General features: G+C 65.2%; 1 protein-coding gene across 1 annotated transcript in view; it reads right to left on the bottom strand.

Moving 5' to 3' along the window:
- Nucleotides 1-27,891, bottom strand: part of LOC138756870 (mucin-2-like) — a 103,331-nt gene that overhangs the window by 40,721 nt on the left and 34,719 nt on the right. The window contains exons 17-28 of the mRNA XM_069923264.1: nucleotides 26,486-26,584; nucleotides 25,165-25,339; nucleotides 21,223-21,342; nucleotides 19,378-19,565; nucleotides 17,003-17,182; nucleotides 16,265-16,439; nucleotides 13,111-13,291; nucleotides 7,959-8,139; nucleotides 4,052-4,301; nucleotides 3,423-3,601; nucleotides 1,932-2,111; nucleotides 1,194-1,368 (exon numbers count right to left, since the gene is read on the bottom strand). Of these exons, the coding sequence (XP_069779365.1) occupies nucleotides 1,194-1,368; nucleotides 1,932-2,111; nucleotides 3,423-3,601; nucleotides 4,052-4,301; nucleotides 7,959-8,139; nucleotides 13,111-13,291; nucleotides 16,265-16,439; nucleotides 17,003-17,182; nucleotides 19,378-19,565; nucleotides 21,223-21,342; nucleotides 25,165-25,339; nucleotides 26,486-26,584 (2,083 nt within the window). The remainder of the gene's footprint in view (nucleotides 1-1,193; nucleotides 1,369-1,931; nucleotides 2,112-3,422; nucleotides 3,602-4,051; nucleotides 4,302-7,958; nucleotides 8,140-13,110; nucleotides 13,292-16,264; nucleotides 16,440-17,002; nucleotides 17,183-19,377; nucleotides 19,566-21,222; nucleotides 21,343-25,164; nucleotides 25,340-26,485; nucleotides 26,585-27,891) is intronic.

Genomic DNA, 27,891 nt, shown 5'->3' on the forward strand with positions numbered 1-27,891 from the left:
CGTCGGGTGAGTGTGGGGAGAGATTGGTCTGTGTGGAGAGTGCGGGACGGTGGGGTCAGTGTGGGGGCTGTGGGGAGCGAGCGGGTCGGTGTGGTCAGTGTTGGGAGAGATTGGTCTGTGGGTAGAGTGCGGGGGGAGGTGTCAGTGTGGGGAGAGATTGATCTGTGGGGATAGAGAGGGGCGTTGGGGTCAGCGTAGGGGCTGTGGGGACAGAGAGGGGTGGTGGGGTCAGTGTGGGGAGAGATTGGTCTGTGGCGGAGAACGGGGTGGTGGGGTCAGTGTTGGGAGATATTTTTCTGTGGGGAGAGAGCGGGGCAGTGGGGTCAGTGTGGAGAGAGATTGGTCTTTGGGGAGAGAGCGGGGCAGTGGGGTCAGTGTGGGGAGAGATTGGTCTGCGGGGAGAGTGCGGGGCGGTGGGGTCAGTGTGGGGGCTGTGGGGAGCGAGCGGGTCGGTGTGGTCAGTGTTGGGAGAGATTGGTCTGTGGGTAGAGTGCGGGGTGGAGGTGTCAGTGTGTGGAGAGATTGATCTGTGGGGATAGAGAGGGGCGTTGGGGTCAGCGTAGGGGATGTGGGGACAGAGAGGGGCGGTGGGGTCAGTGTGGGGAGAGATTGGTCTGTGGCGGAGAACGGGGTGGTGGGGTCAGTGTTGGGAGATATTTTTCTGTGGGGAGAGAGCGGGGCAGTGGGGTCAGTGTGGAGAGAGATTGGTCTTTGGGGAGAGAGCGGGGCAGTGGGGTCAGTGTGGTGAGAGATTGGTCTGAGGGGAGAGAGCGGGGCGGTGGGGTCACTGTAGGGGCTGTGGCGAGAGAGGGCTATGGGGAGAGGGGGCTGTGGGGAGAGGGGGCTGTGGGGAGAGGGGGCTGTGGGGAGAGGGGGCTGTGGGGAGAGGGGGCTGTGGGCAGAGGCGGCTGTGGGCAGAGTATGCTGTGGGGGGAGAGGGGGCTGTGGGGAAAGGGGGCTGTGTGGAGAGGAGGCTGTGGGGAGAGAGGGGCCTGTGTGGAGATAGGAAGGGGGGTGGTGTCAGTGTGGTGGCTGTGGGGAGACAGAGGGACGGTGGGGTCAGTGTGGGGACTGTGGGGAGAGAGTGAGGCGGTGGGGGCTGTGGTGAGAAGGGGCTGTGGGGAGAAAGGGGTCTGTGGGGAGAGAGGGGGCTGTGGGGAGAGAGGGGGCTGTGGGGAGAGAGGGGGTCATACGGAGAGAGGAGGGATGTGGGGTCAGTGTTGTGGCTGTGGGGAGAGAGTGAGGCGGTGGGGGCTGTGGGGAGAGGGAGCTGTGGGGAGAGGGGGCTGTGGGCAGAGGAGGCTGTGGGCAGAGGAGGCTGTGGACAGAGGAGGCTGTGAGCAGAGGAGGCTGTGGTGGGAAAGGGGGCTGTGGGGAGAGAGGGGGTTGTGGGGAGAGAGGGAGCTGTGGGGAGCGAGGGGTCTGTGCGGAGAGAGCAGGGCGGTGGGGTCAGTGGGGGGAGAGATTGGTCTGTGGGGAGAGAGTGGGGCGGTGGGGTCAGTGGGGGGAGAGATTGGTCTGTGGGGCGAGTGCGGGGCGGTGGGGTCAGTGGGGGGAGAGATTGGTCTGTGGGGAGAGAGCGGCGCGGTGGGGTCAGTGAGGGGAGAGATTGGTCTGTGGGGAGAGAGCGGGGCGGTGGGTTCAGTGTGGGGAGAGATTGGTCTGTGGGCAGAGAGCAGGGCGGTGGGGTCAGTGTGGGGAGAGATTGGTCTGTGGGGAGAGAGCGGGGCGGTGGGGTCAGTGTGGGGAGACATTGGTCTGTTGGGAGAGAGCGGGGCGGTGGGGTCAGTGTGGGGAGAGATTGATCTGTGGGCAGAGAGCGGGGCGGTGGGGTCAGTGTGGGGAGAGATTGGTCTGTGGGGAGAGAGCGGGGCGGTGGGGTCAGTGTGGGGAGAGATTGGTCTGTGGGAGTGAGCGGGTGGTGGGGTCACTGCGGGGTCTGTGGGGAGAGAGAGGGCAGTAGAGTCAGTGCGGTAGCTGTGGGGAGAGAGCGAAGCAGTGGGGTCAGTGTGGGGGCTGATACGGGGCTGTGGGGAGAAAGGTGGGCGGTGGGGAGAGAGGGGTGCGGTGGGTTTGTGGGAAGAGAGGGGGCGATGGGGCAAGTGGGGGGGCTGTGGGGAGAGAGGGAGTGTTGGAGTCAGCGTGGGGGCTGTAGGGAGGGAGGGGGCAGTGGGATCAGAGTGTTGGCTTTGGGGAGAGAACGCGGCGGTGGGAGTTGTGGGGAGAGAGGGCTGTGAGTAGAGGGGGCTGTGAGTTGAAGGGCCTGTGGGGAGAGAGGAGGGTTGTGGGGTCAGTGTGGTGACTGTGGGGAGAGAGTGGGGCGGTGGGGGCTGTGGGGAGAGGGGGCTGTGGGGAGTGAGGGGGCTGTGGGGAGAGAGGGGACTGTGGGGAGGGAGGGGGCTGTGGAGAGAGATGGGGCTGTGGGGAGAGAGGGGGCTGTGGGGAGAGAGCAGGGCAGTGGGGTCAGTGTGGGGAGAGATTGGTCTGTGGGAGAGGGCCGGGTGGTGGGGTCACTCCAGGGTCTGTGGCGAGAGAGGGCTGTGGGTAGAGGGGGCTGTGGGGAGAGAGTGAGGCGGTGGGGGCTGTGGGGAGAGGGGGCTGTGGGGAGAGGGGGCTGTGGGGAGAGGGGGCTGTGGGCAGAGGAGGCTGTGGGCAGAGGAGGCTGTGGGCAGAGGAGGCTGTGGGCAGAGGAGGCTGTGGGTGGAAAGGGGGCTGTGGGGAGAGAGGGAGTTGTGGGGAGGGAGGGATCTGTGGGGAGAGAGGGGGCTGTGAGGAGAGGGGGCTGTGGGGAGAGAGGGGACTGTAGGGAGCGAGGGGTCTGTGCGGAGAGACGAGGGTGGTGGGGTCAGTGGGGGGAGAGATTGGTCTGTGGGGAGAGAGCGGGGCGGTGGGGTCAGTGGGGGGAGAGATTGGTCTGTGGGGAGAGTGCGGGGCGGTGGGTTCTGTGGGGGGAGAGATTGGTCTGTGGGGAGAGAGCGGGGCGGTGGGGTCAGTGGGGGTACAGATTGGTCTGTGGGGAGAGTGCGAGGCGATGGGGTCAGTGTGGGTAGAGATTGGTCTGTGGGGGAGAGAGCGGGTGGTGGGGTCAGTGTGGGGAGAGATTGGTGTGTGGGGAGAGAGTGGGGCGGTGGGATCAGTGGGGGTAGAGTTTGGTCTGTGGGGAGAGAGCGGGGCGGTGGGGTCAATGCGGGGAGAGATTGGTCTGTGGGGAGAGAGCGGGGCGGTGGGGTCAGTGTGGGGAGAGATTGGTCTGTGGGGAGAGAGAGGGGCGGTGGGTTCAGTGTGGGGAGAGATTGGTCTGTGGTGGAGAACGGGGTGGTGGGGTCATAGTGGGGAGAGATTGGTCTGTGGGGAGAGAGTGGGGCAGTGGGGTCAGTGTGGGGAGAGATTGGTCTGTGGGAGGGAGCGGGTGGTGGGGTCACTGCGGGGTCTGTGGGGAGAGAGAGGGCGGTAGGTTCAGTGCGGTAGCTGTGGGGAGAGAGCGGAGCAGTGGGGTCAGTGTGGGGGCTGACACGGGGCTGTGGGGAGAGAGTGGGGCGGTGGGGAGAGGGGTGCGGTGGGGGTTGTGGGAAGAGAGGGGGCGATGGGGTCAGTGTTGGGGCTGTGGGGAGAGAGGGGGTGGTGGAGTCAGCGTGGGGGCTGTAGGGAGAGAGGGGGCTGTGGGATCAGAGTGTTGTATTTGGGGAGAGAACGCGGCGGTGGGGGTTGTTGGGAGACAGGGCTGTGGGTAGAGGGGGCTGTGAGTTGAAGGACCTGTGGGGAGAGAGGAGGGTTGTGGGGTCAGTGTGGTTGCTGTGGGGAGAGAGTGGGGCGGTGGGGGCTATGGGGAGAGGGGGCTGTGGGGAGAGAGGGGGGTGTGGGGAGAGAGGGGGCTGTGGGGAGGGAGGGGGCTGTGGGGAGGGAGGGGCTGTGGGGAGAGAGGGGGCTGTGGGGAGAGAGCAGGGCAGTGGGGTCAGTGGGGGGAGAGATTGTTGTGTGGGGAGAGAGCGGGACGGTGGGGTAAGTGTGGGGAGAGATTGGTCTGTGGGAGAGAGCCGGGTGGTGGGGTCACTGTAGGGTCTCTGGCGAGAGAGGGCTGTGGGTAGAGGGGGCTGTGGGGAGAGAGTGAGGCGGTGGGGGCTGTGGGAAGAGGGGGCTGTGGGGAGAGGGGGCTGTGGGGAGAGGGGGCTGTGGGGAGAGGGGGCTGTGGGCAGAGGAGCCTGTGGGCAGAGGAGCCTGTGGGCAGAGGAGGTTGTGGGCAGAGGAGGCTGTGGGTGGAAAGGGGGCTGTGGGGAGAGAGGGGGTTGTGGGGAGAAAGGGATCTGTGGGGAGAGAGGGGGCTGTGAGGAGAGGGGGCTGTGGGGAGAGAGGGGACTGTGGGGAGAGAGGGGACTGTAGGGAGCGAGGGGTCTGTGCGGAGAGACGAGGGCGGTGGGGTCAGTGTGGGGAGAGATTGGTCTGTGGGGAGAGAGCGGGGCGGTGGGGTCAGTGGGGGGAGAGATTGGTCTGTGGGGAGAGTGCGGGGCGATGGGGTCAGTGTGGGTAGAGATTGGTCTGTGGGGGAGAGAGCGGGGCGTTGGGGTCAGTGTGGGGAGAGATTGGTCTGTGGGGAGAGAGCAGGGCGTTGGGGTCAGTGTAGGGGCTGTGGGGAGAGAGAGGGGCGCTGGGGTCAGTGTGGGGAGAGATTTGTCTGTGGCGGAGAACGGGGTGGTGGGGTCAGAGAGGGGAGAGATTGGTCTGTGGGGAGAGTGCGGGGCAGTGGGGTCAGTGTGGGGAGAGATTGGTCTGTGGGGAGAGTGCGGGGCAGTGGGGTCAGTGTGGAGAGAGATTGGTCTGCGGAGATAGTGCGGGGTGGTGGGGTCAGTGTGGGGGCTGTGGGGAGCGAGCGGGTCGGTGTGGTCAGTGTTGGGAGAGATTGGTCTGTGGGAGGGAGCGGGTGGTGGGGTCACTGCGGGGTCTGTGGGGAGAGAGTGGAGCAGTGGGGTCAGTGTGGGGGCTGACACGGGGCTGTGGGGAGAAAGGAGGGCGGTGGGGAGAGAGGGGTGCGGTGGGAGTTGTGGGAAGAGTGGGGGCAATGGGGTCAGTGTGGGGGCTGTGGGGAGAGAGGGTGTGGTGGAATCAGCGTGGGGGCTGTAGGGAGAGAGGGGGCAGTGGGATCAGAGTGTTGGCTTTGGGGAGAGAACGCGGCGGTGGGAGTTGTGGGGAGAGAGGGCTGTGGGTAGAGGGGGCTGTGAGGAGAAGGGCCTGTGGGGAGAGAGGAGGGGTGTGGGATCAGTGTGGTGGCTGTGCGGATAGAGTGGGGCGGTGGGGGCTGTGGGGAGAGGGGGCTGTGGGGAGAGAGGGTGCTGTGGGGAGAGAGAGGACTGTGGGGAGGGAGGGGGCTGTGGGGAGAGAGTGGGCTGTGGGGAGAGAGGGGGCTGTGGGGAGAGAGCGGTGCGGTGGTTTCAGTGGAGGGAGATATTGCTGTGAGGGGAGAGAGCGGGGTGGTGGGGTCAGTGGGGGGAGAGATTGGTCTGTGGGGAGAGAGCGGAGCGGTGGGGTCAGTGGGGGGAGAGATTGGTCTGTGGGGAGAGAGCAGGGGGGTGGGGTCAGTGTGGAGGGAGATTGGTCTGTGGGGAGAGAGTGGGGCGGTGGGGTCAGTGGGGGGAGAGATTGGTCTGTGGGGAGAGTGCGGGGCGGTGGGATCAGTGGGGGGAGAGATTGGTCTGTGGGGAGATAGCGGGGCAGTGGGGTGAGTGATTGGTCTGTGGTGAGAGTGCGGGGCGGTGGAATCAGTGGGTGGAGAGATTGGTCTGTGGGGAGAGAGCGGGGCGGTGGGGTCAGTGTAGGGGCTGTGGGGAGAGAGAGGGGCGGTGGGGTCAGTCTGGGGAGAGATTGGTCTGTGGCGGAGAACGGGGTGGTGGGATCAGAGTGGGGAGAGATTGGTCTGTGGGGAGAGTGCGGGGCAGTGGGGTCAGTGTGGGGAGAGATTGGTCTGTGGGGAGAGAGCGGGGCAGTGGGGTCAGTGTGGGGAGAGATTGGTCTGCGGAGAGAGTGCGGGGCGGTGGGGTCAGTGTGGGGGCTGTGGGGAGCGAGCGGGTCGGTGTGGTCAGTGTTGGGATAGATTGGTCTGTGGGTAGAGAGCTGGATGGTGGGGTCAGTGTGGGGAGAGATTGGTCTGTGGGGATAGAGCGGGGCGTTGGGGTCAGTGTAGGGGCTGTGGGGAGAGAGAGGGGCGGTGGGGTCAGTGTTGGGAGAGATTTTTCTGTGGGGAGAGAGCGGGTCTGAGGGGTCAGTGTGGCGAGAGAATGGTCTTCGGGGAGAGAGCGGGGAAGTGGGGTCAGTGTGGGGAGAGATTGGCCTTCGGGGAGAGAGCGGGGCAGTGGGGTCAGTGTGGTGAGAGATTTGTCTGAGGGGAGAGAGTGGGGCGGTGGGTCAGTGTTGGGAGAGATTTGTCTGTGGGGAGAGAGCGGGGCGGTGGGTGAAGTGTGGGGAGAGATTGGTCTGTGGGGAGAGAGCGGGGTCGTGGGGTGAGTGTGGGGAGAGATTGATTTGTGTGGAGAGTGCGGGACGGTGGGGTCAGTGTTGGGGCTGTGGGTAGCGAGCGGGTCGGTGAGGTCAGTGTTGGGAGAGATAGGTCTGTGGGGAGAGAGCGGGGTGGTGGGGTCAGTGTGGGAAGAGATTGGTCTGTGGGGAGAGAGCAGGGCGTTGGGTTCAGTGTAGGGGCTGTGGGGAGAGAGAGGGGCGGGGGGGACAGTGTGGTGAGGGATTGGTCTGTGGCGGAGAATGGGGTGGTGGGGTCAGAGTGGGGAGAGATTGGCCTGTGGGGAGAGTGCGGGGCAGTGGGGTCAGTGTGGGGAGAGATTGGTCTGTGGGGAGAGAGCGGGGCAGTGTGGTCAGTGTTGGGAGAGATTTGTCTGTGGGGAGAGAGCGTGGCATTGGGGTCAGTGAAGGGGCTGTGGGGAGAGAGAGGAGCGTTGGGGTCAGTGTTGGGAGAGATTTTTCTGTGGGGAGAGTGCTGGGCTGTGGGGTCAGTGTGGGGAGAGATTTGTTTTCGGGGAGATAGCGGGGCGTTGGGGTCAGTGTATGGGCTGTGGGGAGAGAGAGGGTCGGAGGGGTCAGTGTTGGGAGAGATTTGTCTGTTGGGAGAGAGCGGGGCGGTGGGTGAAGTGTGGGGAGAGATTGGTCTGTGGGAGGGAGCGGGTGGTGGGGTCCCTGCGGGGACTGTGGTGAGAGAGAGGGCAATAGAGTCAGTGCGGTTGCTGTGGGGAGAGAGCGGAGCAGTGGGGTCAGTGTGGGGGCTGACACGGGGCTGTGGGGAGAAAGGAGGGCGGTGGGGAGAGAGGGGTGCAGTGGGGGTTCTGGGAAGAGAGGGGGCGATGGGGTCAGTGTGGGGGCTGTGGGGAGAGAAGGAGTGGTGGAGTCAGCGTGGGGGCTGTAGGGAGAGAGGGGGCAGTGCGATCAGAGTGTTGGCTTTGGGGAGAGAACGCGGCGGTGGGAGTTGTGGGGAGAGAGGGCTGTGGGTAGAGGGGGCTGTGAGGAGAAGGGCCTGTGGGGAGAGAGAGGGGCTGTGGGGTCAGTGTGGGGAGAGATTGGTCTTCGGAGAGAGAGCGGGGCGGTGGGGTCAGTGTGGGGAGAGATTGGTCTGTGGGGAGAGAGTGGGGCGGTGGGGTCAGTGGGGGGAGAGATTGGTCTGTGGGGAGAGTGCGGGGCGGTGGGATCAGTGGGGGGAGAGATTGGTCTGTGGGGAGATAGCGGGGCAGTGGGGTGAGTGATTGGTCTGTGGGGAGAGTGCGGGGCGGTGGGATCAGTGGGGGGAGAGATTGGTCTGTGGGGAGAGAGCGGGGCGGGGGGTCATTGTGGGGAGAGATTGGTCTGTGGGGAGAGAGTGGGGCGGTGGGGTCAGTGGGGGGAGAGATTGGTCTGTGGGGAGAGAGCGGGGGTGTGGGTGAAGTGTGGGGAGAGATTGGTCTGTGGGAGGGAGCGGGTGGTGGGGTCACTGCGGGGTCTGTGGGGAGAGAGAGGGCAGTAGAGTCAGTGCAGTAGCTGTGGAGAGAGAGCGGAGCAGTAGGGTCAGTGTGGGGGCTGACACAGGGCTGTGGGGAGAAAGGAGGGCGGTGGGGAGAGAGTGGTGCGGTGGGGGTTGTGGGAAGAGAGGGGGCGATGGGGTCAGTGTGGGGGCTGTGGGGAGAGAGGGAGTGGTGGAGTCAGCGTTGGGGCTGTAGGGAGAGAGGGGGCAGTGGGATCAGAGTGTTGGGTTGGTGGAGAGAACGCGGCGGTGGGAGTTGTGGGGAGAGAGGGCTGTGGGTAGAGGGGGCTGTGAGGAGAAGGGCCTGTGGGGAGAGAGGAGGAGTGTGGGGTCAGTGTGGTGGCTGTGGGGATAGAGTGGGGCGGTGGGGGCTGTGGGGAGAGGGGGCTATGGGGAGAGAGGGTGCTGTGGGGAGAGAGCGGAGCGGTGGGGTCAGTGGGGGGAGAGATTGGTCTGTGGGGAAGAGAGCGGGGCGGTGGGGTCAGTGTGGGGAGAGATTGGTCTGTGGGGAGAGAGTGGGGCGGTGGGGTCAGTGGGGGGAGAGATTGGTCTGTGGGGAGAGTGCGGGGCGGTGGGATCAGTGGGGGGAGACATTGGTCTGTGGGGAGATAGCGGGGTAGTGGGGTGAGTGATTGGTCTGTGGGGAGAGTGCGGGGCGGGGGGTCATTGTGGGGAGAGATTGGTCTGTGGGGAGAGTGTGGGGCGGTGGGGTCAGTGTGGGGAGAGATTGGTCTGTGGGGAGAGAGCGGGGCGGTGGGGTTAGTGTTGGGAGAGATTGGTCTGTGGGGAGATAGCGGGGCAGTGGGGTGAGTGATTGGTCTGTGGGGAGAGTGCGGGGCGGTGGGATCAGTGGGGGGAGAGATTGTCTGTGGGGTGAGAGCGGGGCGGTGGGGTCAGTGTGGCGAGAGATTGGTCTGTGGGGAGAGAGCGGGGCGGTGGGGTCAGTGTGGGGAGAGATTGGTCTGTGGGGAGAGAGCGGGGCGGTGGGGTCAGTGTGGGGAGAGATTGGTCTGTGGGGAGAGAGCGGGGCGGTGGTGTCAGTATGGGGAGAGATTGGCTGTGGGGAGAGAGCGGGGCGGTGGGGTTAGTGTTGGGAGAGATTGGTGTGTGGGGAGAGAGCGGGGTCGTGCGCTGAGTGTGGGGAGAGATTGGTTTGTGTAGAGAGTGCGGGGCGGTGGGATCAGTGGGGGGAGAGATTGGTCTGTGCGGAGATAGCGGGGCAGTGGGGTGAGTGATTGGTCTGTGGGGAGAGTGCGGGGCGGTGGGATCAGTGGGGGGAAAGATTGGTCTGTGGGGAGAGAGCGGGCGGTGGGGTCAGTGGGGGTAGAGATTGGTCTGTGGGGAGAGAGCGGGGCGGTGGGGTCAGTGCGGGGAGAGATTGGTCGTGGGGAGAGAGTGGGGCAGTGGGGTCAGTGTGGGGAGAGATTGGTCTGCGGAGAGAGTGCGGGGCGGTGGGGTCAGTGTGGGGGCTGTGGGGAGCGAGCGGGGCAGTGGGGTCAGTGTGGGGAGAGATTGGTCTGTGGCGGAGAACGGGGTGGCGGGGTCAGAGTGGGGAGAGATTGGTCTCTGGGGAGAGAGCAGGGCGTTGGGGTCTGTGTATGGGCTGTGGGGAGAGAGAGGGGCGGTGGGGTCAGTGTTGGAAGAGATTTGTCTGTGGGGAGAGAGCGGGGCGGTGGGTGAAGTGTGGGGAGAGATTGGTCTGTGGGAGGGAGCGGGTGGTGGGGTCACTGCGGGGTCTGTGGGGAGAGTGAGGGCAGTAGAGTCAGTGCAGTAGCTGTGGGGAGAGAGCTGAGCAGTGGGGTCAGTGTGGGGGCTGACACGGGGCTGTGGGGAGAAAGGAGGGCGGTGGGGAGAGAGGGGTGCGGTGGGGGTTATGGGTAGAGAGGGGGCGATGGGGTCAGTGTGGGGGCTGTGGGTAGAGAGGGAGTGGTGGAGTCAGCGTGGGGACTGTAGGGAGAGAGGGGGCAGTGGGATCAGAGTGTTGGCTTTGGGGAGAGAACGCGGCGGTGGGAGTTGTGGGGAGAGAGGGCTGTGGGTAGAGGGGGCTGTGAGGAGAAGGGCCTGTGGGGAGAGAGGAGGGGTGTGGGATCAGTGTGGTGCCTGTGCGGATAGAGTGGGGCGGTGGGGGCTGTGGGGAGAGGGGGCTGTGGGGAGAGAGGGTGCTGTGGGGAGAGAGAGGACTGTGGGGAGGGAGGGGGCTGTGGGGAGAGAGGGGGCTGTGGGGAGAGAGGGGGCTGTGGGGAGAGAGCGGTGCGGTGGTTTCAGTGGAGGGAGATATTGCTCTGAGGGGAGAGAGCGGGGTGGTGGGGTCAGTGGGGGGAGAGATTGGTCTGTGGGGAGAGAGCGGAGCGGTGGGGTCAGTGGGGGGAGAGATTGGTCTGTGGGGAGAGAGCAGGGGGGTGGGGTCAGTGTGGAGGGAGATTGGTCTGTGGGGAGAGAGTGGGGCGGTGGGGTCAGTGGGGGGAGAGATTGGTCTGTGGGGAGAGTGCGGGGCGGTGGGATCAGTGGGGGGAGAGATTGGTCTGTGGGGAGATAGCGGGGCAGTGGGGTGAGTGATTGGTCTGTGGTGAGAGTGCGGGGCGGTGGGATCAGTGGGTGGAGAGATTGGTCTGTGGGGAGAGAGCGGGGCGGTGGGGTCAGTGTAGGGGCTGTGGGGAGAGAGAGGGGCGGTGGGGTCAGTCTGGGGAGAGATTGGTCTGTGGCGGAGAACGGGGTGGTGGGATCAGAGTGGGGAGAGATTGGTCTGTGGGGAGAGTGCGGGGCAGTGGGGTCAGTGTGGGGAGAGATTGGTCTGTGGGGAGAGAGCGGGGCAGTGGGGTCAGTGTGGGGAGAGATTGGTCTGCGGAGAGAGTGCGGGGCGGTGGGGTCAGTGTGGGGGCTGTGGGGAGCGAGCGGGTCGGTGTGGTCAGTGTTGGGATAGATTGGTCTGTGGGTAGAGAGCTGGATGGTGGGGTCAGTGTGGGGAGAGATTGGTCTGTGGGGATAGAGCGGGGCGTTGGGGTCAGTGTAGGGGCTGTGGGAAGAGAGAGGGGCGGTGGGGTCAGTGTTGGGAGAGATTTTTCTGTGGGGAGAGAGCGGGTCTGAGGGGTCAGTGTGGCGAGAGATTGGTCTTCGGGGAGAGAGCGGGGAAGTGGGGTCAGTGTGGGGAGTGATTGGTCTTCGGGGAGAGAGCGGGGCAGTGGGGTCAGTGTGGTGAGAGATTGGTCTGAGGGGAGAGAGTGGGGCGGTGGGTCAGTGTTGGGAGAGATTTGTCTGTGGGGAGAGAGCGGGGCGGTGGGTGAAGTGTGGGGAGAGATTGGTCTGTGGGGAGAGAGCGGGGTCATGGGGTGAGTGTGGGGAGAGATTGATTTGTGTGGAGAGTGCGGGACGGTGGGGTCAGTGTTGGGGCTGTGGGGAGCGAGCGGGTCGGTGAGGTCAGTGTTGGGAGAGATAGGTCTGTGGGGAGAGAGCGGGGTGGTGGGGTCAGTGTGGGAAGAGATTGGTCTGTGGGGAGGGAGCAGGGCGTTGGGTTCAGTGTAGGGGCTGTGGGGAGAGAGAGGGGCGGGGGGGACAGTGTGGTGAGGGATTGTTCTGTGGCGGAGAATGGGGTGGTGGGGTCAGAGTGGGGAGAGATTGGCCTGTGGGGAGAGTGCGGGGCAGTGGGGTCAGTGTGGGGAGAGATTGGTCTGTGGGGAGAGAGCGGGGCAGTGTGGTCAGTGTTGGGAGAGATTTGTCTGTGGGGAGAGAGCGTGGCGTTGGGGTCAGTGAAGGGGCTGTGGGGAGAGAGAGGAGCGTTGGGGTCAGTGTTGGGAGAGATTTTTCTGTGGGGAGAGTGCGGGGCTGTGGGGTCAGTGTGGGGAGAGATTTGTTTTCGGGGAGAGAGCGGGGCGTTGGGGTCAGTGTATGGGCTGTGGGGAGAGAGAGGGTCGGAGGGGTCAGTGTTGGGAGAGATTTGTCTGTGGGGAGAGAGCGGGGCGGTGGGTGAAGTGTGGGGAGAGATTGGTCTGTGGGAGGGAGCGGGTGGTGGGGTCCCTGCGGGGACTGTGGTGAGAGAGAGGGCAGTAGAGTCAGTGCGGTTGCTGTGGGGAGAGAGCGGAGCAGTGGGGTCAGTGTGGGGGCTGACACGGGGCTGTGGGGAGAAAGGAGGGCGGTGGGGAGAGAGGGGTGCAGTGGGGGTTCTGGGAAGAGAGGGGGCGATGGGGTCAGTGTGGGGGCTGTGGGGAGAGACGGAGTGGTGGAGTCAGCGTGGGGGCTGTAGGGGGAGAGGGGGCAGTGCGATCAGAGTGTTGGCTTTGGGGAGAGAACGCGGCGGTGGGAGTTGTGGGGAGAGAGGGCTGTGGGTAGAGGGGGCTGTGAGGAGAAGGGCCTGTGGGGAGAGAGAGGGGCTGTGGGGTCAGTGTGGGGAGAGATTGGTCTTCGGAGAGAGAGCGGGGCGGTGGGGTCAGTGTGGGGAGAGATTGGTCTGTGGGGAGAGAGTGGGGCGGTGGGGTCAGTGGGGGGAGAGATTGGTCTGTGGGGAGAGTGCGGGGCGGTGGGATCAGTGGGGGGAGAGATTGGTCTGTGGGGAGATAGCGGGGCAGTGGGGTGAGTGATTGGTCTGTGGGGAGAGTGCGGGGCGGTGGGATCAGTGGGGGGAGAGATTGGTCTGTGGGGAGAGAGCGGGGCGGGGGGTCATTGTGGGGAGAGATTGGTCTGTGGGGAGAGAGTGGGGCGGTGGGGTCAGTGTGGGGAGATATTGGTCTGTGGGGAGAGAGCGGGGCCGTGGGGTTAGTGTTGGGAGAGATAGGTCTGTGGGGAGAGAGCGGGGTCGTTGGGTGAGTGTGGGGAGAGATTGGTTTGTGTGGAGAGTGCGGGGCGGTGGGATCAGTGGGGGGAGAGATTGGTCTGTGGGGAGATAGCGGGGCAGTGGGGTGAGTGATTGGTCTGTGGGGAGAGTGCGGGGCGGTGGGATCAGTGTGGGGAGAGATTGGTCTGTGGGGAGAGAGCGGGGCGGTGGTGTCAGTGGAGGGAGAGATTGCTCTGTGGGGAGAGAGCGGAGCGGTGGGGTCAGTGGGGGGAGAGATTGGTCTGTGGGGAGAGAGCGGGGGTGTGGGTGAAGTGTGGGGAGAGATTGGTCTGTGGAATGGAGCGGGTGGTGGGGTCACTGCGGGGTCTGTGGGGAGAGAGAGGGCAGTAGAGTCAGTGCAGTAGCTGTGGGGAGAGAGCGGAGCAGTAGGGTCAGTGTGGGGGCTGACACGGGGCTGTGGGGAGAAAGGAGGGCGGTGGGGAGAGAGGGGTGCAGTGGGGGTTCTGGGAAGAGAGGGGGCGATGGGGTCAGTGTGGGGGCTGTGGGGAGAGGGAGTGGTGGAGTCAGCGTTGGGGCTGTAGGGAGAGAGGGGGCAGTGGGATCAGAGTGTTGGGTTGGTGGAGAGAACGCGGCGGTGGGAGTTGTGGGGAGAGAGGGCTGTGGGTAGAGGGGGCTGTGAGGAGAAGGGCCTGTGGGGAGAGAGGAGGAGTGTGGGGTCAGTGTGGTGGCTGTGGGGATAGAGTGGGGCGGTGGGGGCTGTGGGGAGAGGGGGCTATGGGGAGAGAGGGTGCTGTGGGGAGAGAGGGGACTGTGGGGAGAGAGGGGGCTGTGGGGAGAGAGGGGGCTGTGGGGAGAGAGGGGGCTGTGGGGACAGTGGGGGCTGTGGGGAGGGAGGTGGCTGTGGGGAGAGAGGGGGCTGTGGGGTCAGTGTGGGGAGAGATTTGTTTTCGGGGAGAGAGCGGGGCGTTGGGGTCAGTGTATGGGCTGTGGGGAGAGAGAGGGTCGGAGGGGTCAGTGTTGGGAGAGATTTGTCTGTGGGGAGAGAGCGGGGCGGTGGGTGAAGTGTGGGGAGAGATTGGTCTGTGGGAGGGAGCGGGTGGTGGGGTGACTGCGGGGTCTGTGTGGAGAGAGAGGGCAGTAGAGTCAGTGCGGTAGCTGTGGGGAGAGAGCGGAGCAGTGGGGTCAGTGTGGGGGCTGACACAGGGCTGTGGGGAGAAAGGGGTGCGGTGGGGAGAGAGGGGTGCGGTGGGGTTGTGGGAATAGAGGGGCCGATGGGGTCAGTGTGGGGGCTGTGGGGAGAGAGGGAGTGTTGGAGTCAGCGTGGGGGCTGTAGGGAGAGAGGGGGCAGTGGGATCAGAGTGTTGGCTATGGGGAGAGAACGCGGCGGTGGGAGTTGTGGGGAGAGAGGGCTGTGGGTAGAGGGGGCTGTGAGGAGAAGGGCCGTGGGTAGAGAGGAGGGGTGTGGGGTCAGTGTGGTGGCTGTGGGGATAGAGTGGGGCGGTGGCGGCTGTGGGGAGAGGGGGCTGTGGGGAGAGAGATTGGTCTGAGGGGAAAGAGCAGGGCGGTGTGGTCAGTGTTAGGAGAGATTTGTCTGTGGGGAGAGAGCGGGGACGTGGGTGAAGTGTGGGGAGAGTTTGGTCTGTGGGGAGAGAGCGGGGCGGTGGGGTCAGTGTGGGGATAGATTGGTCTGTGGGGAGAGAGCGGGGCGGTGGGGTCAGTGTGGGGAGAGATTGGTCTGTTGGGTGAGAGTGGGGCGGTGGGGTCAGTGTGGGGTGAGATTGATCTGTGGGGAGAGAGCGGGGCCGTGGGGTTAGTGTTGGGAGAGATTGGTCTGTGGGGAGAGAGCGGGGTCGTCGGGTGAGTGTGGGGAGAGATTGGTCTGTGTGGAGAGTGCGGGACGGTGGGGTCATTGTGGGGGCTGTGGGGAGCGAGTGGGTCGGTGTGGTCAGTGTTGGGAGAGATTGGTCTGTGGGTAGAGAGTGGGGGGTGGGGTCAGTGTGGGGAGAGATTGGTCTCTGGGGAGAGAGCATGGCGTTGGGGTCAGTGTGGGGATAGATTGGTCTGTGGGGTGAGAGCGGGCCGGTGGGGTCAGTGTGTGGAGAGATTGGTCTGTGGGGACAGAGCGGGGCGGTGGGGTCAGTGTGGGGAGAGTTTTGTCTGTGGGGAGAGAGCGGGTCGGTGGGGTCAGTGTGGGGAAAGATTGGTCTGTGGGGTGAGAGCGGGGCGGTGGGGTCAGTGTGGGGAGAGATTGATCTGTGGGGAGAGAGCGGGGCCGTGGGGTTAGTGTTGGGAGAGATTGGTCTGTGGGGAGAGAGCGGGGTCGTCGGGTGAGTGTGGGGAGAGATTGGTCTGTGTGGAGAGTGCGGGACGGTGGGGTCAGTGTGGGGGCTGTGGGGAGCGAGCGGGTCGGTGTGGTCAGTGTTGGGAGAGATTGGTCTGTGGGTAGAGTGCGGGGGGAGGTGTCAGTGTGGGGAGAGATTGATCTGTGGGGATAGAGAGGGGCGTTGGGGTCAGCGTAGGGGCTGTGGGGACAGAGAGGGGTGGTGGGGTCAGTGTGGGGAGAGATTGGTCTGTGGCGGAGAACGGGGTGGTGGGGTCAGTGTTGGGAGATATTTTTCTGTGGGGAGAGAGCGGGGCAGTGGGGTCAGTGTGGAGAGAGATTGGTCTTTGGGGAGAGAGCGGGGCAGTGGGGTCAGTGTGGGGAGAGATTGGTCTGCGGGGAGAGTGCGGGGCGGTGGGGTCAGTGTGGGGGCTGTGGGGAGCGAGCGGGTCGGTGTGGTCAGTGTTGGGAGAGATTGGTCTGTGGGTAGAGTGCGGGGTGGAGGTGTCAGTGTGTGGAGAGATTGATCTGTGGGGATAGAGAGGGGCGTTGGGGTCAGCGTAGGGGATGTGGGGACAGAGAGGGGCGGTGGGGTCAGTGTGGGGAGAGATTGGTCTGTGGCGGAGAACGGGGTGGTGGGGTCAGTGTTGGGAGATATTTTTCTGTGGGGAGAGAGCGGGGCAGTGGGGTCAGTGTGGAGAGAGATTGGTCTTTGGGGAGAGAGCGGGGCAGTGGGGTCAGTGTGGTGAGAGATTGGTCTGAGGGGAGAGAGCGGGGCGGTGGGGTCACTGTAGGGGCTGTGGCGAGAGAGGGCTATGGGGAGAGGGGGCTGTGGGGAGAGGGGGCTGTGGGGAGAGGGGGCTGTGGGGAGAGGGGGCTGTGGGGAGAGGGGGCTGTGGGCAGAGGCGGCTGTGGGCAGAGTATGCTGTGGGGGGAGAGGGGGCTGTGGGGAAAGGGGGCTGTGTGGAGAGGAGGCTGTGGGGAGAGAGGGGCCTGTGTGGAGATAGGAAGGGGGGTGGTGTCAGTGTGGTGGCTGTGGGGAGACAGAGGGACGGTGGGGTCAGTGTGGGGACTGTGGGGAGAGAGTGAGGCGGTGGGGGCTGTGGGGAGAAGGGGCTGTGGGGAGAAAGGGGTCTGTGGGAGAGAGGGGGCTGTGGGAGAGAGGGGGCTGTGGGGAGAGAGGGGGTCATACGGAGAGAGGAGGGATGTGGGGTCAGTGTTGTGGCTGTGGGGAGAGAGTGAGGCGGTGGGGGCTGTGGGGAGAGGGAGCTGTGGGGAGAGGGGGCTGTGGGCAGAGGAGGCTGTGGGCAGAGGAGGCTGTGGACAGAGGAGGCTGTGAGCAGAGGAGGCTGTGGTGGGAAAGGGGGCTGTGGGGAGAGAGGGGGTTGTGGGGAGAGAGGGAGCTGTGGGGAGCGAGGGGTCTGTGCGGAGAGAGCAGGGCGGTGGGGTCAGTGGGGGGAGAGATTGGTCTGTGGGGAGAGAGTGGGGCGGTGGGGTCAGTGGGGGGAGAGATTGGTCTGTGGGGCGAGTGCGGGGCGGTGGGGTCAGTGGGGGGAGAGATTGGTCTGTGGGGAGAGAGCGGCGCGGTGGGGTCAGTGAGGGGAGAGATTGGTCTGTGGGGAGAGAGCGGGGCGGTGGGTTCAGTGTGGGGAGAGATTGGTCTGTGGGCAGAGAGCAGGGCGGTGGGGTCAGTGTGGGGAGAGATTGGTCTGTGGGGAGAGAGCGGGGCGGTGGGGTCAGTGTGGGGAGACATTGGTCTGTTGGGAGAGAGCGGGGCGGTGGGGTCAGTGTGGGGAGAGATTGATCTGTGGGCAGAGAGCGGGGCGGTGGGGTCAGTGTGGGGAGAGATTGGTCTGTGGGGAGAGAGCGGGGCGGTGGGGTCAGTGTGGGGAGAGATTGGTCTGTGGGAGTGAGCGGGTGGTGGGGTCACTGCGGGGTCTGTGGGGAGAGAGAGGGCAGTAGAGTCAGTGCGGTAGCTGTGGGGAGAGAGCGAAGCAGTGGGGTCAGTGTGGGGGCTGATACGGGGCTGTGGGGAGAAAGATGGGCGGTGGGGAGAGAGGGGTGCGGTGGGTTTGTGGGAAGAGAGGGGGCGATGGGGCAAGTGGGGGGGCTGTGGGGAGAGAGGGAGTGTTGGAGTCAGCGTGGGGGCTGTAGGGAGGGAGGGGGCAGTGGGATCAGAGTGTTGGCTTTGGGGAGAGAACGCGGCGGTGGGAGTTGTGGGGAGAGAGGGCTGTGAGTAGAGGGGGCTGTGAGTTGAAGGGCCTGTGGGGAGAGAGGAGGGTTGTGGGGTCAGTGTGGTGACTGTGGGGAGAGAGTGGGGCGGTGGGGGCTGTGGGGAGAGGGGGCTGTGGGGAGTGAGGGGGCTGTGGGGAGAGAGGGGACTGTGGGGAGGGAGGGGGCTGTGGAGAGAGATGGGGCTGTGGGGAGAGAGGGGGCTGTGGGGAGAGAGCAGGGCAGTGGGGTCAGTGTGGGGAGAGATTGGTCTGTGGGAGAGGGCCGGGTGGTGGGGTCACTCCAGGGTCTGTGGCGAGAGAGGGCTGTGGGTAGAGGGGGCTGTGGGGAGAGAGTGAGGCGGTGGGGGCTGTGGGGAGAGGGGGCTGTGGGGAGAGGGGGCTGTGGGGAGAGGGGGCTGTGGGATCAGAGTGTTGGGTTGGTGGAGAGAACGCGGCGGTGGGAGTTGTGGGGAGAGAGGGCTGTGGGTAGAGGGGGCTGTGAGGAGAAGGGCCTGTGGGGAGAGAGGAGGAGTGTGGGGTCAGTGTGGTGGCTGTGGGGATAGAGTGGGGCGGTGGGGGCTGTGGGGAGAGGGGGCTATGGGGAGAGAGGGTGCTGTGGGGAGAGAGGGGACTGTGGGGAGAGAGGGGGCTGTGGGGAGAGAGGGGGCTGTGGGGAGAGAGGGGGCTGTGGGGACAGTGGGGGCTGTGGGGAGGGAGGTGGCTGTGGGGAGAGAGGGGGCTGTGGGGAGAGAGGGGGCTGTGGGGAGAGAGTGGGGCGGTGGGGTCAGTGTGGGGAGAGATTGGTCTGTGGGGAGAGTGCGGGGCGGTGGTGTCAGTGGAGGGAGATATTGCTATGTGGGGAGAGAGCGGGGCGGTGGGGTCAGTGTGGGGAGAGATTGGTCTGTGGGGAGAGAGCGGAGCGGTGGGGTCAGTGGGGGGAGAGATTTGTCTGTGGGGAAGAGAGCGGGGCGGTGGGGTCAGTGTGGGGAGAGATTGGTCTGTGGGGAGAGAGTGGGGCGGTGGCGTCAGTGGGGGGAGAGATTGGTCTGTGGGGAGAGTGCGGGGTGGTGGGATCAGTGGGGGGAGAGATTGGTCTGTGGGGAGATAGCGGGGTAGTGGGGTGAGTGATTGGTCTGTGGGGAGAGTGCGGGGCGAGGGGTCATTGTGGGGAGAGATTGGTCTGTGGGGAGAGTGTGGGGCGGTGGGGTCAGTGTGGGGAGAGATTGGTCTGTGGGGAGAGAGCGGGGCGGTGGGGTTAGTGTGGGAGAGATTGGTCTGTGGGGAGAGAGCGAGGTCGTTGGGTGAGTGTGGGGAGAGATTGGTTTGTGTGGAGAGTGCGGGGCGGTGGGATCAGTGGGGGGAGAGATTGGTCTGTGGGGAGATAGCGGTGCAGTGGGGTGAGTGATTGGTCTGTGGGGAGAGTGCGGGGCGGTGGTATCAGTGGGGGGAGAGATTGGTCTGTGGGGAGATAGCGGGGCGGTGGGATCAGTGGGGGGAGAGATTGTCTGTGGGGTGAGAGCGGGGCGGTGGGGTCAGTGTGGCGAGAGATTGGTCTGTGGGGAGAGAGCGGGGCGGTGGGGTCAGTGTGGGGAGAGATTGGTCTGTGGGGAGAGAGCGGGGCGGTGGGGTCAGTGTGGGGAGAGATTGGTCTGTGGGGAGAGAGCGGGGCGGTGGGGTCAGTGTGGGGAGAGATTGGTCTGTGGGGAGAGAGCGGGGCGGTGGTGTCAGTATGGGGAGAGATTGGCTGTGGGGAGAGAGCGGGGCGGTGGGGTTAGTGTTGGGAGAGATTGGTCTGCGGAGAGAGTGCGGGGCGGTGGGGTCAGTGTGGGGGCTGTGGGGAGCGAGCGGGTCGGTGTGGTCAGTGTTGGGATAGATTGGTCTGTGGGTAGAGAGCTGGATGGTGGGGTCAGAGTGGGGAGAGATTGGTCTCTGGGAAGAGAGCAGGGCGTTGGGGTCAGTGTATGGGCTGTGGGGAGAGAGAGTGGCGGTGGGGTCAGTGTTGGGAGAGATTTGTCTGTGGGGAGAGAGCGGGGCCGTGGGTGAAGTGTGGGGAGAGATTGGTCTGTGGGAGAGTGCAGGGTTGTGGGGTCACTGTAGGGGCTGTGGCGAAAGAGGGCTGTGGGTAGAGGGGGCTGTGGGTAGAGGGGGCTGTGGGTAGAGGGGGCTGTGGGGAGAGGGGGCTGTGGGGAGAGGGGGCTGTGGGGAGAGTAGGCTGTGGGCAGAGGAGGCTGTGGGCAGAGGAGGCTTTGGGGGGAAAGGGGGCTGTGGGGAGAAAGGGGGCTGTGGGGAGAGAGGGGGTTGTGGGAGAGAGGGATCTGTGGGGAGATAGGGGGCTGTTGGGAGAGGGGGCTGTGGGGAGAGAGGGGGCTGTGGGGAGAGGGGGCAGTGAGGAGAGAGGTGACTGTGGGGAGAGAGAGGGACGGTGGGGTCAGTTTGGGGACTGTGGGGACAGAGTGAGGCGGTGGGGGCTGTGGGGAGAGGGGACTGTGGGGAGAAAGGGGTCTGTGGGGAGAGAGGGGGCTGTGGGGAGAGAGGGGGCTGTGGGGAGAGAGGGGGCTGTGGGGAGAGAGGGGGCTGTGGGGAGAGAGGGGGTTGTACGGAGAGAGGATGGTTGTGGGGTCAGTGTGGTGGCTGTAGGGAGAGAGTGAGGCGGTGGGGGCTGTGGGGAGAGGGGGCTGTGCAAAAAGGGGGCTGTGGGGAGAGTAGGCTGTGGGCAGAGGAGGCTGTGGGCAGAGGAGGCTGTGGGGAGAAAGGGGGCTGTAGGGAGAGAGGGGGTTGTGGGGAGAGAGGGATCTGTGGGGAGAGAGGGGGCTGTTGGGAGAGGGGGCTGTGGGGAGAGAGGGGGCTGTGGGGAGAGGGGGCAGTGGGGAGAGAGGGGACTGTGGGGAGAGAGGGGCCTGTGGGGAGCGAGGGGGTCTGTGCGGAGAGAGCAGGGCGGTGGGGTCAGTGGGGGGAGAGATTGGTCTGTGGGGAGAGAGCGGGGCGGTGGGGTCAGTGGGGGGAGAGATTGGTCTGTGGCGGAGAACGGGGTGGTGGGGTCAGAGTGGGGAGAGATTGGTCTCTGGGAAGAGAGCAGGGCGTTGGGGTCAGTGTATGGGCTGTGGGGAGAGAGAGGGGCGGTGGCGTCAGTGTGGGGAGAGATTGGTCTGTGGCGGAGAACGGGGTGGTGGGGTCAGAGTGGGGAGAGATTGGTCTCTGGGAAGAGAGCAGCGCGTTGGGGTCAGTGTATGGGCTGTGGGGAGAGAGAGGGGCGGTAGGGTCAGTGTTGGGAGAGATTTGTCTGTGGGGAGAGAGCGGGGCGGTAGGTGAAGTGTGGAGAGAGATTGGTCTGTGGGAGGGAGCGGGTGGTGGGGTCACTGCGGGGTCTGTGGGGAGAGAGAGGGCAGTAGAGTCAGTGCGGTAGCTGTGGGGAGAGAGCGGAGCAGTGGGGTCAGTGTGGGGGCTGACACGGGGCTGTGGGGAGAAAGGGGGGCGGTGGGGAGAGAGGGGTGCGTTGGGGGTTGTGGGAAGAGAGGGGGCGATGGGGTCAGTGTGGGGGCTGTGGGGAGACAGGGAGTGTTGGAGTCAAAGTGGGGGCTGTAGGGAGAGAGGGGGCAGTGGGATCAGAGTGTTGGCTTTGGGGAGAGAACGCGGCAGTGGGAGTTGTGGGGAGAGAGGGCTGTGGGTAGAGGGGGCTGTGAGGAGAAGGGCCTGTGGGTAGAGAGGAGGGGTGTGGGGTCAGTGTGGTGGCTGTGGGGATAGAGTGGGGCGGTGGGGGCTGTGGGGAGAGGGGGCTGTGGAGAAAGAGGGGGCTGTGGGGAGAGAGATTGGTCTGAGGGGTAAGAGCAGGGCGGTGGGGTCAGTGTTGGGAGAGATTTGTCTGTGGGGAGAGAGCGGGGCCGTGGGTGAAGTGTGGGGAGAGATTGGTCTGTGGGAGAGTGCAGGGTTGTGGGGTCACTGTAGGGGCTGTGGCGAAAGAGGGCTGTGGGTAGAGGGGGCTGTGGGTAGAGGGGGCTGTGCGGAGAGGGGGCTGTGGGGAGAGTAGGCTGTGGGCAGAGGAGGCTGTGGGCAGAGGAGGCTGTGGGCAGAGGAGGCTGTGGGGGGAAAGGGGGCTGTGGGGAGAGAGGGGGTTGTGGGGAGAGAGGAATCTGTGGGGAGAGAGTGGGCTGTTGGGGCTGTGGGGAGAGAGGGGGCTGTGGGGAGAGGGGGCAGTGGGGAGAGAGGGGACTGTGGGGAGAGAGGGGCCTGTGGGGAGCGAGGGGGTCTGTGCGGAGAGAGCAGGGCGGTGGGGTCAGTGGGGGGAGAGATTGGTCTGTGGGGAGAGAGCGGAGCGGTGGGGTCAGTGGGGGGAGATATTGGTCTGTGGGCAGAGAGTAGGGCGGTGGGGTCAGTGTGGAGAGAGATTGGTCTGTGGGGAGAGAGCGGGGCGGTGGGGTCAGTGTGGGGAGAGATTGGTCTGTGGGGAGAGAGCGGCGCGGTGGGGTCAGTGAGGGGAGACATTGGTCTGTGGGGAGAGAGCGGGGCGGTGGGTTCAATGTGGGGAGAGGTGGTCTGTGGGCAGAGAGTAGGGCGGTGGGGTCAGTGTGGAGAGAGATTGGTCTGTGGGGAGAGAGCGGGGCGGTGGGGTCAGTGTGGGGAGAGATTGGTCTGTGGGGAGAGAGCGGGGCGGTGGGGTCAGTGTGGGGAGAGATTGGTCTGTGGGCTGAGAGCGGGGCGGTGGGGTCAGTGTGGGGAGAGAGCGGGGCGGTGGGGTCAGTGTGGGGAGAGATTGGTCTGTGGGGAGAGAGCGGGGCGGTGGGGTCAGTGTGGGGAGAGATTGGTCTGTGGGGTGAGAGCGGGCCGGTGGGGTCAGTGTGTGGAGAGATTGGTCTGTGGGGAGAGAGCGGGGCGGTGGGGTCAGTGTGGGGAGAGATTGGTCTGTGGGGTGAGAGTGGGGCGGTGGGGTCAGTGTGGGGAGAGATTGATCTGTGGGGAGAGAGCGGGGCCGTGGGGTTAGTGTTGGGAGTGATTCGTCTGTGGGGAGAGAGCGGGGTCGTCGGGTGAGTGTGGGGAGAGATTGGTCTGTGTGGAGAGTGCGCGACGGTGGGGTCAGTGTGGGGGCTGTGGGGAGCGAACGGGTCGGTGTGGTCAGTGTTGGGAGAGATTGGTCTGTGGGTAGAGAGCGGAGTGGTGGGGTCAGTGTGGGGAGAGATTGGTCTCTGAGGAGAGAGCAGGGCGTTGGGGTCAGTGTATGGGCTGTGGGGAGAGAGAGGGGCAGTGGGGTCAGTGTGGGGAGAGATTGGTCTGTGGCGGAGAACGGGGTGGTGGGGTCAGAGTGGGGAGAGATTGGTCTCTGGGGAGAGAGAAGGGCGTTGGGGTCAGTGTATGGGCTGTGGGGAGAGAGAGTGGCGGTGGGGTCAGTGTTGGGAGAGATTTGTCTGTGGGGAGAGAGCGGGGCGGTGGGTGAAGTGTGGGGAGAGATTGGTCTGTGGGAGGGAGCGGGTGGTGGGGTGACTGCGGGGTCTGTGTGGAGAGAGAGGGCAGTAGAGTCAGTGCGGTAGCTGTGGGGAGAGAGCGGAGCAGTGGGGTCAGTGTGGGGGCTGACACAGGGCTGTGGGGAGAAAGGGGTGCGGTGGGGAGAGAGGGGTGCGGTGGGGTTGTGGGAATAGAGGGGCCGATGGGGTCAGTGTGGGGGCTGTGGGGAGAGAGGGAGTGTTGGAGTCAGCGTGGGGGCTGTAGGGAGAGAGGGGGCAGTGGGATCAGAGTGTTGGCTATGGGGAGAGAACGCGGCGGTGGGAGTTGTGGGGAGAGAGGGCTGTGGGTAGAGGGGGCTGTGAGGAGAAGGGCCGTGGGTAGAGAGGAGGGGTGTGGGGTCAGTGTGGTGGCTGTGGGGATAGAGTGGGGCGGGTGGCGGCTGTGGGGAGAGGGGGCTGTGGGGAGAGAGATTGGTCTGAGGGGAAAGAGCAGGGCGGTGTGGTCAGTGTTAGGAGAGATTTGTCTGTGGGGAGAGAGCGGGGACGTGGGTGAAGTGTGGGGAGAGTTTGGTCTGTGGGGAGAGAGCGGGGCGGTGGGGTCAGTGTGGGGATAGATTGGTCTGTGGGGAGAGAGCGGGGCGGTGGGGTCAGTGTGGGGAGAGATTGGTCTGTTGGGTGAGAGTGGGGCGGTGGGGTCAGTGTGGGGTGAGATTGATCTGTGGGGAGAGAGCGGGGCCGTGGGGTTAGTGTTGGGAGAGATTGGTCTGTGGGGAGAGAGCGGGGTCGTCGGGTGAGTGTGGGGAGAGATTGGTCTGTGTGCAGAGTGCGGGACGGTGGGGTCATTGTGGGGGCTGTGGGGAGCGAGTGGGTCGGTGTGGTCAGTGTTGGGAGAGATTGGTCTGTGGGTAGAGAGTGGGGGGTGGGGTCAGTGTGGGGAGAGATTGGTCTCTGGGGAGAGAGCATGGCGTTGGGGTCAGTGTGGGGATAGATTGGTCTGTGGGGTGAGAGCGGGCCGGTGGGGTCAGTGTGTGGAGAGATTGGTCTGTGGGGACAGAGCGGGGCGGTGGGGTCAGTGTGGGGAGAGTTTTGTCTGTGGGGAGAGAGCGGGTCGGTGGGGTCAGTGTGGGGAAAGATTGGTCTGTGGGGTGAGAGCGGGGCGGTGGGGTCAGTGTGGGGAGAGATTGATCTGTGGGGAGAGAGCGGGGCCGTGGGGTTAGTGTTGGGAGAGATTGGTCTGTGGGGAGAGAGCGGGGTCGTCGGGTGAGTGTGGGGAGAGATTGGTCTGTGTGGAGAGTGCGGGACGGTGGGGTCAGTGTGGGGGCTGTGGGGAGCGAGCGGGTCGGTGTGGTCAGTGTTGGGAGAGATTGGTCTGTGGGTAGAGTGCGGGGGGAGGTGTCAGTGTGGGGAGAGATTGATCTGTGGGGATAGAGAGGGGCGTTGGGGTCAGCGTAGGGGCTGTGGGGACAGAGAGGGGTGGTGGGGTCAGTGTGGGGAGAGATTGGTCTGTGGCGGAGAACGGGGTGGTGGGGTCAGTGTTGGGAGATATTTTTCTGTGGGGAGAGAGCGGGGCAGTGGGGTCAGTGTGGAGAGAGATTGGTCTTTGGGGAGAGAGCGGGGCAGTGGGGTCAGTGTGGGGAGAGATTGGTCTGCGGGGAGAGTGCGGGGCGGTGGGGTCAGTGTGGGGGCTGTGGGGAGCGAGCGGGTCGGTGTGGTCAGTGTTGGGAGAGATTGGTCTGTGGGTAGAGTGCGGGGTGGAGGTGTCAGTGTGTGGAGAGATTGATCTGTGGGGATAGAGAGGGGCGTTGGGGTCAGCGTAGGGGATGTGGGGACAGAGAGGGGCGGTGGGGTCAGTGTGGGGAGAGATTGGTCTGTGGCGGAGAACGGGGTGGTGGGGTCAGTGTTGGGAGATATTTTTCTGTGGGGAGAGAGCGGGGCAGTGGGGTCAGTGTGGAGAGAGATTGGTCTTTGGGGAGAGAGCGGGGCAGTGGGGTCAGTGTGGTGAGAGATTGGTCTGAGGGGAGAGAGCGGGGCGGTGGGGTCACTGTAGGGGCTGTGGCGAGAGAGGGCTATGGGGAGAGGGGGCTGTGGGGAGAGGGGGCTGTGGGGAGAGGGGGCTGTGGGGAGAGGGGGCTGTGGGGAGAGGGGGCTGTGGGCAGAGGCGGCTGTGGGCAGAGTATGCTGTGGGGGGAGAGGGGGCTGTGGGGAAAGGGGGCTGTGTGGAGAGGAGGCTGTGGGGAGAGAGGGGCCTGTGTGGAGATAAGAAGGGGGGTGGTGTCAGTGTGGTGGCTGTGGGGAGACAGAGGGACGGTGGGGTCAGTGTGGGGACTGTGGGGAGAGAGTGAGGCGGTGGGGGCTGTGGTGAGAAGGGGCTGTGGGGAGAAAGGGGTCTGTGGGGAGAGAGGGGGCTGTGGGGAGAGAGGGGGCTGTGGGGAGAGAGGGGGTCATACGGAGAGAGGAGGGATGTGGGGTCAGTGTTGTGGCTGTGGGGAGAGAGTGAGGCGGTGGGGGCTGTGGGGAGAGGGAGCTGTGGGGAGAGGGGGCTGTGGGCAGAGGAGGCTGTGGGCAGAGGAGGCTGTGGACAGAGGAGGCTGTGAGCAGAGGAGGCTGTGGTGGGAAAGGGGGCTGTGGGGAGAGAGGGGGTTGTGGGGAGAGAGGGAGCTGTGGGGAGCGAGGGGTCTGTGCGGAGAGAGCAGGGCGGTGGGGTCAGTGGGGGGAGAGATTGGTCTGTGGGGAGAGAGTGGGGCGGTGGGGTCAGTGGGGGGAGAGATTGGTCTGTGGGGCGAGTGCGGGGCGGTGGGGTCAGTGGGGGGAGAGATTGGTCTGTGGGGAGAGAGCGGCGCGGTGGGGTCAGTGAGGGGAGAGATTGGTCTGTGGGGAGAGAGCGGGGCGGTGGGTTCAGTGTGGGGAGAGATTGGTCTGTGGGCAGAGAGCAGGGCGGTGGGGTCAGTGTGGGGAGAGATTGGTCTGTGGGGAGAGAGCGGGGCGGTGGGGTCAGTGTGGGGAGACATTGGTCTGTTGGGAGAGAGCGGGGCGGTGGGGTCAGTGTGGGGAGAGATTGATCTGTGGGCAGAGAGCGGGGCGGTGGGGTCAGTGTGGGGAGAGATTGGTCTGTGGGGAGAGAGCGGGGCGGTGGGGTCAGTGTGGGGAGAGATTGGTCTGTGGGAGTGAGCGGGTGGTGGGGTCACTGCGGGGTCTGTGGGGAGAGAGAGGGCAGTAGAGTCAGTGCGGTAGCTGTGGGGAGAGAGCGAAGCAGTGGGGTCAGTGTGGGGGCTGATACGGGGCTGTGGGGAGAAAGGTGGGCGGTGGGGAGAGAGGGGTGCGGTGGGTTTGTGGGAAGAGAGGGGGCGATGGGGCAAGTGGGGGGGCTGTGGGGAGAGAGGGAGTGTTGGAGTCAGCGTGGGGGCTGTAGGGAGGGAGGGGGCAGTGGGATCAGAGTGTTGGCTTTGGGGAGAGAACGCGGCGGTGGGAGTTGTGGGGAGAGAGGGCTGTGAGTAGAGGGGGCTGTGAGTTGAAGGGCCTGTGGGGAGAGAGGAGGGTTGTGGGGTCAGTGTGGTGACTGTGGGGAGAGAGTGGGGCTGTGGGGGCTGTGGGGAGAGGGGGCTGTGGGGAGTGAGGGGGCTGTGGGGAGAGAGGGGACTGTGGGGAGGGAGGGGGCTGTGGAGAGAGATGGGGCTGTGGGGAGAGAGGGGGCTGTGGGGAGAGAGCAGGGCAGTGGGGTCAGTGTGGGGAGAGATTGGTCTGTGGGAGAGGGCCGGGTGGTGGGGTCACTCCAGGGTCTGTGGCGAGAGAGGGCTGTGGGTAGAGGGGGCTGTGGGAGAGAGTGAGGCGGTGGGGGCTGTGGGGAGAGGGGGCTGTGGGGAGAGGGGGCTGTGGGGAGAGGGGGCTGTGGGCAGAGGAGGCTGTGGGCAGAGGAGGCTGTGGGCAGAGGAGGCTGTGGGCAGAGGAGGCTGTGGGTGGAAAGGGGGCTGTGGGGAGAGAGGGAGTTGTGGGGAGGGAGGGATCTGTGGGGAGAGAGGGGGCTTGTGTGAGGAGGGGGCTGTGGGGAGAGAGGGGACTGTAGGGAGCGAGGGGTCTGTGCGGAGAGACGAGGGTGGTGGGGTCAGTGGGGGGAGAGATTGGTCTGTGGGGAGAGAGCGGGGCGGTGGGGTCAGTGGGGGGAGAGATTGGTCTGTGGGGAGAGTGCGGGGCGGTGGGTTCTGTGGGGGGAGAGATTGGTCTGTGGGGAGAGAGCGGGGCGGTGGGGTCAGTGGGGGTACAGATTGGTCTGTGGGGAGAGTGCGAGGCGATGGGGTCAGTGTGGGTAGAGATTGGTCTGTGGGGGAGAGAGCGGGTGGTGGGGTCAGTGTGGGGAGAGATTGGTGTGTGGGGAGAGAGTGGGGCGGTGGGATCAGTGGGGGTAGAGTTTGGTCTGTGGGGAGAGAGCGGGGCGGTGGGGTCAATGCGGGGAGAGATTGGTCTGTGGGGAGAGAGCGGGGCGGTGGGGTCAGTGTGGGGAGAGATTGGTCTGTGGGGAGAGAGAGGGGCGGTGGGTTCAGTGTGGGGAGAGATTGGTCTGTGGTGGAGAACGGGGTGGTGGGGTCATAGTGGGGAGAGATTGGTCTGTGGGGAGAGAGTGGGGCAGTGGGGTCAGTGTGGGGAGAGATTGGTCTGTGGGAGGGAGCGGGTGGTGGGGTCACTGCGGGGTCTGTGGGGAGAGAGAGGGCGGTAGGTTCAGTGCGGTAGCTGTGGGGAGAGAGCGGAGCAGTGGGGTCAGTGTGGGGGCTGACACGGGGCTGTGGGGAGAGAGTGGGGCGGTGGGGAGAGGGGTGCGGTGGGGGTTGTGGGAAGAGAGGGGGCGATGGGGTCAGTGTTGGGGCTGTGGGGAGAGAGGGGGTGGTGGAGTCAGCGTGGGGGCTGTAGGGAGAGAGGGGGCTGTGGGATCAGAGTGTTGTATTTGGGGAGAGAACGCGGCGGTGGGGGTTGTTGGGAGACAGGGCTGTGGGTAGAGGGGGCTGTGAGTTGAAGGACCTGTGGGGAGAGAGGAGGGTTGTGGGGTCAGTGTGGTTGCTGTGGGGAGAGAGTGGGGCGGTGGGGGCTATGGGGAGAGGGGGCTGTGGGGAGAGAGGGGGGTGTGGGGAGAGAGGGGGCTGTGGGGAGGGAGGGGGCTGTGGGGAGGGAGGGGCTGTGGGGAGAGA

Source organism: Narcine bancroftii, chromosome 3 (genome assembly GCF_036971445.1).
Source record: "Narcine bancroftii isolate sNarBan1 chromosome 3, sNarBan1.hap1, whole genome shotgun sequence".
NCBI classification, from domain to species: domain Eukaryota; kingdom Metazoa; phylum Chordata; class Chondrichthyes; order Torpediniformes; family Narcinidae; genus Narcine; species Narcine bancroftii.